The following is a 13,907-nucleotide window of genomic DNA, read 5'->3' as shown; positions in this document are numbered from 1 at the left end:
GAAACCAAAGTCCAAAGTAAAGTCACACAGCCAGATACTTGGCAAAAACTTTCACTTTTGCTGCCAGACTTTCCTTTCTATCCTTCAGATAAGAACAACACATGCAGGAATACATGATTTCAGTCCTTCACTGAAGAAATCCTTTCCAAACCTAAACACTAAAATAATCCAGCATCAGGTACTTTTAAGCGGTACTAATGGGTTGTGTACACTGCTGAAACATGAATTGAAGTTTATCTGAAGCATCAATGCACAGGTATAAACCTCTTGACAGTTTCCTGAAAGAATGTTTATTATTCTCGCAGTAGTAACAGGGAAGATAAGAGCCCACTATGTGTGAAAATGTATCTCAGACGATCAAAGCATTTGCAGAATTACCAGAATAGATTATTGTGGTAACTACTATAGAAAGACCGGATGGGGGTGCAGAAGTTTCGATGAAGGCTAAATGCACCTAAAAACTTTTTCATTGGACTAATCTGTGATACACAGAGAAATGGTAAACAGGAAATCCCTCCTCAGTGTTTTTTTCCCTTTGGAATACTTTTAGCCAAGATACTCACATCCTCTTTTAAATTGTTTTGGTTCAGTTAGACAAAAGTTGAATGGGTTGAATGTGTTTTTTCAGCCAAAATCTCAAGTCTCACAGGGTTAGTCCAGCACCACGGGGACTGGAGTCTGTCCAAGGAAAATGTTTCCCTTTATCCCTTATTTACTTTCCTTTAGTTACAGCTGCTAGTCTCCTCAGTGTTAATACATTCTCTCAATTCAGGCATGAAAAATCTATCACCATGTTCATCACCAGTATATCTACCATCTTCTCTATCACCAAAAGCATGTTGATGTAGAGAGGAAGTTAACATGTCAATATACTGTACATAGTAATTCTAAATGCAACCACAAGCAGTGCCAAGTCAGTCAAGAGATGGGTCAATAAGCAGTTCTGTGAGGCTGTACTTTGGTGACATAAGCTAGGTGCTACCACTCACAATTACAATGCTTACATGTTTATTTAGAAAATACAATGTTAACCCTGCATGCAAACATTTATCTTTTTGCACAAAGTACAGTTTAGGTTATTGGAAATGTATTTACATAAGCAGTTATTTGGTCATTACTAATGAAAAAAATAATAATTTGGGCCAGATGATGATGGGCCAAATTATTGGATATGATATGGGAGTCAGGTGATGACCTGAGTCGCTACGATCGATCCTCCAAATACAATGACTATTAGTAGAAGATTTTCATTCAATAGTTCAAAGGATATTTAAGTCAGGACCTCGGTGGCAGAACAGTAAAGATTGCCATCTTTAAAGCTACACTGCTAGCTTGGCTAAAAATGCTGAAAAGATTTTGAAAGGCAGTGCAATAAAGTCAAACATTAGGATCAGATATAAACTTTGATAACATCACAAGCAGTGCTGTAATCATTTATTCAAAAACGAAATTCAAACAAATTATGAAGCCATTACTAATCTTTTAACTCTCGTCCCGGCATGCAAAATGTGGATTGTGTCACACAGCCTCAAAGAACGCCCTCTTCAATCAGGTGTAGATCTTCACTGCTTCATCATTTACAATCATTGAAGCATGCTTCAAGCACATTTGATACAGATGATGTGTCTTTACAAATATCAAAACACTGTATGTGTCTATAAAAAAACAGTTAAACTTCACTCATATGGAATCAGATTGTGAGAGGATCTTCTTTGGTAAACTGGTCAGAGTGAATCAAGGGTCTGACAAGAAAATGAGCTAACGTCATGTAATCCAACATAGTAACATGCTAACATTCAACTTAGAAAAGATGGTATTAAAAGCAACTCTTAAGCTTTGAACAGAAAGAGGAAAAGCATCTGTTCTAATCATTGAAAAGGCAGAGGACCATTAACGTAGATGTATATGCACCTTATGAACTGCTAAATGTTTGTGTGCGTGGGATATTGTTGAACAAAAGTATGAACAAAAATAATTATAGGCTAAATGTTGAGTGTTCATCTATTTTCTTTCATTTAATACTGATTACAGAACAAACAGAACTGACTTTTTTGTATGTATTGGTCACTGGAACAGTAACAGAAATAACTAGGCAGCACCACATAATATGGGAAACAAGCCTTATGCCCTCAGCTAACATCTTATCCTCTGACGACCTGTGTGGTGACCACAGAAGTGCTGCCCTGGTGGCCCCTCCTGATCTTCAGCTCACGGTTCATCTGGCACCAGACACACGTGTAACACCAAAGAAGACTGCAGAAGTCGCCACAGCATGAGCCCTGAGGGACGAAAGAGAAGAAAGGAGAGAGAGAAAGTGAGCTACTGTGCTGAAACATCCACACTTTGGCATTAAGAGCCAAAAATATTCACAAGATCGGCTAAAGAATATGAATGACTAATCTCTGAAGGTTCCTGACCCCAAACATTGGACATGGTACATGGGTAACAACAAAGTCCAGAGAGTTTTCAAATATGTTTCCATTCTCTTCTCCCTCCTGTATTTGGTGCCTCAGACACAAACGTCCTAAGATACTGTACATAAAAGTAGTGTATCACTTTTCTGAGAGTTAATACATCAGTTCAACACACTTGTCATGTACAGAGCAATGAAAGAATGGAACTCCCTCCCCTTATTCTGTTACGCAACTCTAAAATATTTGTAGTTTGGAAATGAAACTTCAAGATGAGTTTCAGTTATTGGCATTCCTTGGAGCAGGGTCACATTGGCATCTAGAGCAAATGTATTAGACTTTGATGGATTCAGTCAAAGTGAATATTTATATATATATATATATATATTTATGTGTGTGTGTGTGTGTGTGTGTGTGTGTGTGTGTGTGTGTGTGTGTGTGTGTGTGTGTGTGTGTGTGTGTGTGTGGACATTGAAGAGTGTGTTGGTTTTGTATATAAATGTATTGTTGAATATTTTATTAATGTTACTATATAGTTGTATAGTTTTTACTGTGATGTGTGTTTGGTGCGTTACGTTGCCGTATTGGTTGAACTGTGATGTCATGAGTATTGTTGTATTGCCATTTTGGAAATCATGTTGACCCCAGGAAGACTAGCTGCAGTATGCTAAAGCTAACAAACAACAAACTGCAGTCACCCTTTAGACATATTCAGTAATTCATGATCATCTGTGGAAGAAGAGTTTGAATGGAATGATGTCCGTCCTCCCACTCCCACTAACACATACGCCTAGATATAAGCTAACTGTCACATAGCACATATACATTTCACATTTCACACATTTCCACAATTTCCCAGTAATTCTATTCTATTATACACATTATACACTGTTACCACATCCTGACATATACATGTCAGGATGTGGTAACAGCTGTTTGCAGAGTTTTTGTGTGCCTTTAAACAAGGTTTGTGTTTAGCTTGGTTAGAGTGCACCGTTTGAGCTACGAAAGTTCAGTTCAAATTGTCTTTTTAGTCCACAGAAAAAGAAGGACTTTCACTTTGCGATTACCGCTTTACCCCGCCAAACCAAAGACGTTTGATCATCCAGGACAGAGCAGCATAACTAGATGTTTTCCTATATTTTGGAATTTTAGATGATTATTCTTTTAATAACTACAAAATGGAACAACCTTATAGGGAGAAATAGCTCATAGCGGACGGACGAGCGAGATTGAGCGAGTGTGTCATTACGCACAGAGGAGAAAGATGAAACACTTAAATCGTTCACCTGTTCTATTGTAACTTCATTTACCAGAGTAACGTGTGCTCTACACTGCAGACTGGAGTCTTTGTTAACACAATGTTTCTGTCAAAACAGCTTCAATGTGCGATGAGTGCATTAATGTCTGCACGTCCGCTCACCACACATAATAAAGTGTTAAAACGGTCATAACACGTCTGTGTGAATTTCTATTTGAGGTTTGCTGTCTGTTGATGTAAGAAATGTCATATTTGAATGTTAATACAAAAGGCACCTTAGGCGCAGTCACACTGGTCATCTGTACTGTGCTGTACTCAAGCACGATTGCCCCCCCCCGCTGCGCCATTCCCCCGCTGGCCGACCAGCGTTCACACTACACAGGACTAACCGTGCCTAAGCACGATTACCTCTTGTACATAACGTCATAATACAACACATGCACGCTTTATGTTATTATGAAGTGCGCTCAGTTTACAAACAGGCGGAGAGAGAGAGAGAGAGAGAGAGAGAGAGAGAGAGAGAGAGAGAGAGAGAGAGAGAGAGAGAGAGAGAGAGAGAGAGAGAGAGAGAGAGAGAAAAAAAAAGACGCACAGTCGAGTCCGTGTCCGCACATCAGACAAAAACACAGAACATGACAGCTACTTTACAGCTTATTTTAAGCCATTTTAATCAGACACAGCAATAAATAAATAAAAAAATAAAATAGATGCACATCGGAGAACAACAGAGAACATGACAGCTACTTTGTGGCTTATATTGTGTCATGTTAGTCAGACACAGACATGAAACTCTGGATTTCTCCATAATGAAGGCTGTCAGCGTTGTGTACCTGCGTGCTTGTGCTCGTGCGTGAAGTGTACCGTGCCAAAGCCAAGGAAGTGTACACACACTGGTCAAGCAAACTGGACTTTAGCGTTGAAGCGTACTTTGGCACGGTACGGATGGCCAGTGTGAAAACAAATCATTTTCTCAACACTGTCATGTATGTGACACCAGGAATCAAGCACCTTAGGACAGCTCCAGACCATTCTTCAGAGGAACGGGATGTATTAAGATCCGTTTCCCACACAATGTTAACTTCACTGTATGTGCAGCGTTACTTATTGCAGTTTTACATCATAATGCTGATGTTTTTTTTATGTACACACACACACACACACACACACACACACACACACACACACACACACACACACACACACACACACACACACAATAAGTACAGTACACTGTTCCTCATTTGGCTTGCATCACCAGTGAACATGTTTTGGTTTTTTTAACCTGATACGAGGCTTCTGCACCTTCACTCGGTACATCCCACTCTTCAAACCCCAGACCTCAAACTTTGTGCAACATGTCTAACAACTTGTCTGCCAACAAGTATATGATGATTTCATTTGCATCAAAACACGTACAGACTTTATCAGCTAATCTATACAATCCTATTCAACCGTCATTTTTCAAGAACTACTCAAAACGTACCTTTAGTACGTCGTAACGTTTAGTTACGACTTTTAGTATTTTCGTTATATACATATACAGATGTTCCTATTTTGTTGTTATGTTCATTCCTGTCCTGCCATTTCCACATTGGTTTGGTATTACGTATCAGCGTGTTTCTAACAGTTGATGCTAGATTTTGCAACGACTATGTCAGTAAATATGCAAACTGTAGGTTTGTATGATCAAGGAAAAAGAGGAAGTGTTCCCTCTCACAGCTGCTTGACAAAGAGAAACACAACTACAACTTCTGTAATAAGACTTACAAGAGTAATAATTTCCTTACGCCCAGTTTCAAGCTGAGGTGTGACTTCTAACGGAGATACTGAACTCCACACTGTCATTTTTCATAATATAAATCATCCTAAATCTTCCATTTTACCTGAGCAAATGCAAAACAGAAACTTGAGTGATTCACCTGAAGTAATTAACCTTAGGTATCTTATTTTTCCCTCCCTCCCTCCCTCCCTCCCCGGGCCAGCCTTACATGGATGCTGTGACGCTCTCTGATGGAGGAACGGAGGAGGCAGGACACCACACAGCAGACGTCCAGGAGCGGCATGCAGCAGCACCAGCCATGGTCAGCGGCTGTCTGACACTGCATGCAGGGGAAGCACCAAAGGCCGCAGCAACCTCCAGAGAGAAAATAATGTGTAAAAATCAGCTGTACAGAATATTCTGTTGAAATAACAGAATATATAGCCCAGAATTCCCCAATATGCCATCAATTGACATCTTGTTGTACCTTAGTAGGGGAAGTCTACATAGTTCTTTTTGGTTGTAACCAACCAAGTAAAAGCATTTTACCCAGGTATCGTTTGCGTGTGGGAAACACTGGTACGAGATATAAATTACTTTTTGTCACCGTTATTGAAATAAATCCAGATTAGCTTCGGTTTTTCTACATAATGTTGCTCTAGTCTAAACCAATACTGTTTCTGCATCAGTGGGGAAACTATTTAATGTCAAATAATGATGTGTTTGCTGGATTGACTTACAGGTGCCCATATCACTACAGCAATCACAGATTCCGGTGCTCCATGTCCCCGGACCATGGGTTGTGGTGGTCTGGACCACGACCTGGGTCGGCTGCTGGTAGACGGCCATGTCTGGAGGATACAGGACAAAAATGGAGGAACTAAGCGCCATCAATTGACATATTGTTGTACCTTAGTAGGGGAAGTCTACATAGTTCTTTTTTGGTCCACACACAACTTGTAACACCTGTTTTCACGGCTAAATCTTCTTTGGCAATCATCAAAAAGAAAACAATATAAGAGAGGGATTCTGAATGCTTCTTTAGCCGCACTCCTTTGAATACAGTTTTTTTTTCAAATAACTCAAAACACAACTGAAACTTAACTTTTTAACACACGACTAGGCTACACTTGAACTTGATGTTGAGGTGTTATATTCACTTCATATTTCACACATGTGAAGTCATATTCTGAGTAATTATACCAGGTGCAGCAGAGTCTTCAAAGTGCATTCAAATAGTTTATTCATCATAATTACTGAGTTATATCCCGTAGTTAAAGTATTGTGACAAGTTGGTCAACCTTTAAGTTCACACACAGATGAATTCAAGCTGGGGAAATCTCAATTCAATTAGTTAGGTATTATCACTACTATTATTATTTTTAACTGTTCGCACCATGTAATCATATTAAGCAATAAAGACACAACAAAGACCGTAGTTTGTGAATTTCTTGAGCAATATGGACCTTTGCACCGACGATACTGAAAGCTAACATGTTAATGAAGAGGTCATGTGAGCTAGCTTCAACATTTAGCTTCAAGTCCACTTGATCTTAAAAATCTTTAAATTCATGGTATAAGGCGTTTATATTATTTAATTAAGATGTTGTTGTTGTTTTCATAATTGCAATAATAGGATAACATCATTACATGTCCCTGTTGAAATTATCATTAAAAAAATGTGCAAAAATGTGTGTGTGGTGTAGTTTTAGAGGTAAGAGATTAAACGACTTTGACAGAAACTTCATTTTTTAGAATATATTTATACATTTTTCTTTTGTAACGTGATGAACATTAATGATTAACATGCAAAGTGTAGCTGAGTAACAGAAGAACACGTTTTATATTCTCTCATATTCAGTTTTTCTGCTCATTTCACTGTTAACATAATTATCTACCATTATCGAAACCCACGAGGCCAGCAGAAAAAAAAACATCAAGTAGTCTAATTAGTTCTATCAAAATAAGAGCCTCAACATCAGCCTTTCACATTTAGCCGAATATAAAAGCATTTTCTTACCTTTTCTCTGGTTTCGTGAGCTCTGAAAAAGATTTCAGGTTAGTGCAGCACTGGATGCTCGTTTGAGGAGGGAGGAGGAAAGGTTAAGTTTTCTTTCTCAGTAAAGCCTGCCCCCATCCTGTTTTCAGAATAAATACATTTATACACTTTCACTTTTAGAGCACACACAAAAATGATATCTAATGCATGGACAATTACTCGTGTTAAGAAAATTATAAAAGACAATAATAGGCTCCTAATATTTACAGTCTGTGGTAGGCTCTTAATATTTATAGTTTATGGCTCCTAATATTTACAATCTGTGGTAGGCTCCTAATATTTACAATCTGTGGTAGGCCCCTAATATTTACAATCTGTGGTAGGCTCCTAATATTTACAATCTGTGGTAGGCCCCTAATATTTACAATCTGTGGTAGGCTCCTAATATTTACAATCTGTGGTAGGCCCCTAATATTTACAATCTGTGGTAGGCTCCTAATATTTACAGTCTATGGCTCCTAATATTTACAATCTGTGGTAGGCCCCTAATATTTACAATCTGTGGTAGGCTCCTAATATTTACAGTCTATGGCTCCTAATATTTACAATCTGTGGTAGGCTACTAATATTTACAGTCTATGGTAGGCTCCTAATATTTACAGTCTGTGGTAGGCTCCAGGAAGCATGATGCATTCACGTGCTGTCGGACTTCAGCAAATCATTTTACAATTAAAATTAGGCCTTTGAGTCTTTCCTTATTTATTTTCTTATTTATTTTTATTTTGAATATGAACAGCTTGTATTAAAGACCCCCGTTAATTACCACAAAGTTGTTTTTAACAGAACACACACACAGATATTCATCTGTTATAGCCTACTTGTTGTAATACCTTGTAGGCCCATAATAAACTTTTTTTTTAAATATACTTTTTACCATGTTGCATGTGACTCAGTGTCTATCAGAGCCTTGTGATAATAAAAGAAGCTCAATAATGACTAGCTTAAATTTGAGATAGCCTCTTTTAATCAAGTTAATAAATTGTTAAAATTGGTTAACCTGGCCGTAGTTTTACTTGCTATTGGACCAAAAAGCATGCTAACTGTTAGTCTAGCTTAAAGGAGGGTTTATTTCACATACATGGAATGTGACTACAGATCATATTTGCAATGTGTATTATCGTAGAGGATTGTTATTTTACAGTTTAACATCGAGGCTACTACACAGTTAATACTCATATTTTCAAAAAGGGAAATACATTGCAATATTAAGATACTTATAAAATTATCTAAATGGCCAACAGGGCACAGCCTATCTGTTCTCAGGTGTGCACGGCTGCAGGAACATACCATGAAAAATAAATCATAAATTTGTGGCACACAGAAAATAACTTCACTGTATTTTATTGTGACAGGCGATGTAATTGGCCTGTTGCTTTCTCAGGTTTTTTTAAATTTGGTTTAGCTTCCATGGATTTATGATTTATTTTTCATACTTTTTTTATTCTAAATTATTAATTAAATTATTAAATTAATATCTAAATTATTCTAATTTCTTAAAAAAAAAAAAAGGTCAGGGGAAACGGAAGAGTGAGAGTTTCTTGAGACTATAAACAAGTGTTGTCTGGATGCATAGACAAACTGGGCATGCCTAGTTCGGCCTGATGATGGCACCAGAGGAAAGCAAAAAGACACTGTTGCATTATCAGCTGGCTTCTCATCTCCACACTCCAGTACTGAAACTTCAACTTATTACAGCTACAAGCTGAGGACAAATAGAGGCGTCGGCTTTGATCAGGGTGTCTTTATCATAAAATCTGTCCATATTACCCAAAATAAAAGGTTAAGTATTTCTCTGTGTACAATTTTAGTGAAAACTCAGACATTTTCACACATGGCTCAGTTTTCACTCTTATAAGGTCACATTATTTTCTGGTACATATGGGGGAAAAATATAGTCTTTGATGAACTCTTTTCAGATTGTTATCTGATCTAACTATGGTATTTTTTTTAAAGTTATCTGGACAACAACTCAGCATTATCTTTGACTGATTGATGTGATTGAATCATTTGTACACTGGGTGGTGATGAACTGAGAGTACAGCACTTTTTGTGGCATTTGGGGACCATCATATAGAGGGATATTAACATAGAATGCACTGGTATAAATCAGACCCATATCTAAGTAGAAGTAACAAAACTCTGCAAGTTAAAGTCCAACAATCAGAAGTTTCCTGAAGGAAATGTGTAAAAGTATTCTGTACTTCAAAAGTCAGTCATTTAGTCCTTTACAGTGTTTGACTTGTATACATCATGTTTCTTCTGCTTTTACTGCTAAAGAAAGGGAAAGTTTGAGCCAATTTCACTACCTCAACAATCAATATTCAATATAGTGACGCATGATATGATATAGTGTTTCTGTCCTGCAAAATGTATATCTCTAAAAAGTAATCCTTCTCGATCTCAGACACATGTAGAGAAAAAAAGCTTTGTTGCATATTCATTACCAACCAAGAAAGATTATTAACCACATAAAGGAACACTTCGTCCTCAAACGCGGAAAAAAAAAACCCGACGCAAACAAGACAAAACATCAAGACATTAAGCAGTTGTGTGTGTGTGTGTGCGTGAGAGAGAGAGAGAGAGAGAGAGAGAGAGAGAGAAGTCTTGATCGTATTGAGTCAGACCTCAGTCTTCACTGAGGCAGCAGTGAGAGAGGACAATGCGGCGCGCAAACTTCATCACATCACATCACACACACCATCCTCTTCATACTCGTCGTCCTCATCATTCTCTAAATCCAACGGAGCCCAGCTGAGGAAGAATGTCAGCCAACAACACCGCGTTGTCCACAGAAGCAAGGGACTACACCTGCGTGCGTTTCTACGTCTCCACCGTGTCCTTCTCGGTGCTGCTCATCTTCAACCTCATCATCAACTGGACCATCGTGCGCGTGGAGCAGCTGCGGAGCCACGCGCGCTTCGTGCTGGTTTTCCACCTGCTCGTGTCCGCCCTGGTCCACATGGGCATGAGCAGCATCTTCTTCTACCAGATCCACCTGAACGCGCGCCCGGGCCGCCCCGCGTGTCTGGCCATGATCACAGTCCTGATCAGCAGCGCGTCGAACATCCTCCTGACGCTCACGGCCATGGCTCTGGATAGATACTGCGCCGTGTGCCACCCAATGCGCTACACCTCGAAGTGCACCTCGGCGCACTGGCCCTGGCTGCTGGGCGTCCTCACCTGGATCGTGGCTCTGATCATCCCTCTAAGCATCCTCCACCCGGACTCCCAGGTGAGCTATAATGGAGAGTGCGGCCTGGAGCAGCAGAGGACAGGTGGGCTACAAAAGATACTCTTCATCGCTTTGTGCACGCTGCTCATCCTGTACAGCTACGTGAGGATTTTCGTGGAAGGACGGAGGTTAGGGGTGCTCAACCGGCGCAACCGAACCGGCTGCAGGACAATCGCTCTGCATGGGAGCCAACTTGCGGTTTACATCCTCCCAAACTTTGTAAGCTTCATTCTGACAAGGATGAGCAAACAGGACCTCATTAAACCGGAGACTAAAGAGCTGTCCGCCGTGGTTGTCTTCGCTTTCTTCAGCTTGGCGCAGTGTGTTGCGCCGGTTGTTTACGGTTTGCGCAAAGAGGAACTCCTGGAGCAATTGGGTCACAGGTTCCCTTGCTGTGCCCGGTACTTCAAGAGCGTCCTCGGCTGGACTGTGCACGTCAACTGGACAAACAGACGGCAAAAATCACGGTACGTCCCTGTGGATGCAGACATTACAATTCTTCTTTTTTTTTATTATAGGGATTTGTTTTAAAACTCGAGGGGGGGGGGGGGGGGGGGGGGAACTGGGCCCCTTGTGATCTGGTTGGCCACCCCAGGTATTGCCACAAAATTCTAAAATGTGATTGGCTTTTGTGGCATTGTGATGACACATTATTTCACAAGAAAACTGTGAGTACTTTTTTTTAGTAGTAGTGAAGTAACACCTGCATAATAACTTTATGCTTGTAGGTAATGAAAAATAGGAGGAAACTGCAGTGTGTACCGCATACTCATATTACTAGAATCAATTGTACCCAAATTGCCGATTCTTATTTCAAACAAAGTAAACTCATAGTAGGAAAGCAATTTATGAATGCTCGCGAGTTTCTCTGTTACGAATTAGTCATGAACCAGGTGCATGGTTTTTATCAATACTGAATGAATAAAACCATCAACTATTTAAAACAGAAAAGGGTTGATAAAAATGTGATACAAAGCCATTGAGTTAATTAGAAATTGAATATAAAACTAGTGATTGAAACGACCACATCAGACTTAAACAATATCATGTGAAGTAACACTGAACACTGTGTGGAGAATTTATTATCACCCAGCTCATTTAAAACAAGGGTGTTAGGCTTTTAACTTTTTACAACACACAATAAACAAAGAGTCAAAGGAGACGACATAACTAATTTCTAACTTGTGCCTATTAACTTTTATGGCTAGTTCTAGATTAACTGAAGGAATAGTTAGAGATGTTTACAATTAACTCATTTACTTTTATGCTGCAGGTCAGTTTATTATTTGATATAATCTTTAGGTCCATGCAGTAAATATGACCCTAAAAGCAACCATTAGCTTAGCATAAAATAAACAGCCAGCAGTCTGTACAAAGGTAACTAAACACATTCACCAGCACTGAGAAAGCTCACTCATTAATACATTACATCTCATTAATCTTCACTAGGACTGACTCCCTGTTCACACACCACGGGAAACACAGTGTCACATCTAAATTGGCCTGACTTTTGCTAAAAAATGCTAAACATTTTATAGCCAGAAGAATATTATAAAAAAATGGCAAAGAAGGCCGGAATCCATGGGGGCGGGTGTCTATAGTCTAATTGAGTATTGCAGTTAGACTATATAAAAGTGTTCTCTATTAAACCACAGCTAATCTTAAAAATAAGATCCTTTTTATTTTTAAGGTTTTTTTTTCCGGTCATAACAGCTCTTTCCCCACACTTCTATAAAGGGTGCAGATTATTTTATGTTTTTTGTTTCGCTTTTTCCTTCAGGGAACGAACTCTGACAGCCCAGACCATCATCTCTCTGGAGGTCCCGCAAGGCTCGGAGGACGAGGAGGAAACTAGACGAATGTCAGGAGTTCCCCATGAGATGGACACGTCTGAGTGATATGGAAAATGCCTGATGTGAAAAAGCATCATCAGGATCCCGTCAGTCACAGGACCACTAAAATTTGTGTTCTCAGCTGAGGCCTTGAGGAACTGAAAGAGCCTTGTTGGAATTTATTATCCACTTCTACAAGTTTTGTCCTCACCAGAGAGTGTAATATTTTGCTGTATTTTTTAGCTATGGTCACACATTGTAGCCATGCTGTCGGCAACAACGAACAAAGAACAAAGACAATATGGTTTCAAAGACATCAGCAGTAAACCTTCTGAATACGTTTTCTATTAAGCTTCAAGCCTTAGATTGAAGCTTCTTCAGATCTCAAGTTCTCATGACTTAAAATAAAAACAGACCTGCATCATTTGGGATTACAAAGTCTGGGATGGAGGATGTACTTTAAGTTATTGTCTGGTGAATGTTGTGTCGAAAGTTTTTTCTGTAACCTTGTGAATATTAGAGTTTTTACTTCAATTGTTGTGATGCAGCTGAGAATTAGACAGAAATACTTTTCACTACATGTTAAATGTTAGGTGTTTGATTGACTGATTGTGTTGTGTGTCAATGGTTATAGGAGGGTCGATGCTAAAAAAGTTAGCAGTTGTGTGTGAGGGTACACATTACTTGCTATTGGACCAAAAAGCACGGTAACTGTTAGTCTAGCTTAAATGAGCAATAAGCTGCTTGCAAATTTAAAAACAAAAACGCTAACACAGCTTCACACGCCGCATAGCTTCAGAAAGACCATTGTTTGACAGTTTCCTTTTCCTGTCTTTACTAAGCTAAGCGAACTGGATCATGGCATTAGCTTCACATTAAAATTATACCCTTTAGTAATATTGTTGTTTTGGGTTGTTTTTTTACATCTAGCTTGCTAAGTCTCTGTAAAAAAGGTTACTTAGCAAAATAATGACAAAGTAATGAAAAAAAAAATTTGCTCTTTAATAGCAATAGTTTAATAGCTTCAGTTTTACACAATTTTGAGCTAGCATTAAGCACCCTGGAATAAATAAGCCTCAAAATCCTACTTTTCTAAAATCCTTGACTGAACGCACTAACTTTGATTTACAGATGTAAGGGAGCAGAAAATTTGGTTATTGGTGACCATTTCCATTTTTCCTGTCCTAATGTTAAGCTAAGCTAACTGTTAAGTAACTTTATTTAGCTAACTACATCTCAGCATGAAAATAATAAACATACCCGTAACTAGCAAAATGTTTTACTTTCTCTTAAGGAAAATGTGCTGAACTTCTGACATTTGCTGCTAGCTAAAAGTCCCTGGAGAATTAATGG

General features: G+C 38.9%; 2 protein-coding genes across 2 annotated transcripts; one reads left to right on the top strand and one right to left on the bottom strand.

Annotated features, from left to right (window-relative positions):
* Nucleotides 1-1,419: 1,419 nt before the first annotated feature.
* On the bottom strand, nt 1,420-7,595 carry ponzr1 (plac8 onzin related protein 1). The gene is made up of 4 exons (XM_020629134.3): nt 7,452-7,595; nt 6,172-6,282; nt 5,661-5,806; nt 1,420-2,279 (listed from the first exon to the last, which is right to left on the bottom strand). Exons 2-4 carry the CDS (start codon nt 6,278-6,280, stop codon nt 2,142-2,144), a joined length of 393 nt encoding a protein of 130 aa, XP_020484790.1. The 5' UTR covers nt 6,281-6,282; nt 7,452-7,595; the 3' UTR covers nt 1,420-2,141.
* A 2,515-nt stretch (nt 7,596-10,110) lies between these two features.
* zgc:194312 (uncharacterized protein LOC794943 homolog) lies at nt 10,111-13,451 on the top strand. Its single transcript, XM_020629175.3, has 2 exons — nt 10,111-11,189; nt 12,503-13,451. Exons 1-2 carry the CDS (start codon nt 10,252-10,254, stop codon nt 12,618-12,620), a joined length of 1,056 nt encoding a protein of 351 aa, XP_020484831.2. The 5' UTR covers nt 10,111-10,251; the 3' UTR covers nt 12,621-13,451.
* Nucleotides 13,452-13,907: the final 456 nt, after the last annotated feature.

This window comes from Labrus bergylta, chromosome 22 (assembly GCF_963930695.1).
Source record: "Labrus bergylta chromosome 22, fLabBer1.1, whole genome shotgun sequence".
NCBI lineage: Eukaryota > Metazoa > Chordata > Actinopteri > Labriformes > Labridae > Labrus > Labrus bergylta.
Note: the sequence above shows the minus strand (reverse complement) of the source record. Positions and strands in the feature narration are given on the sequence as shown.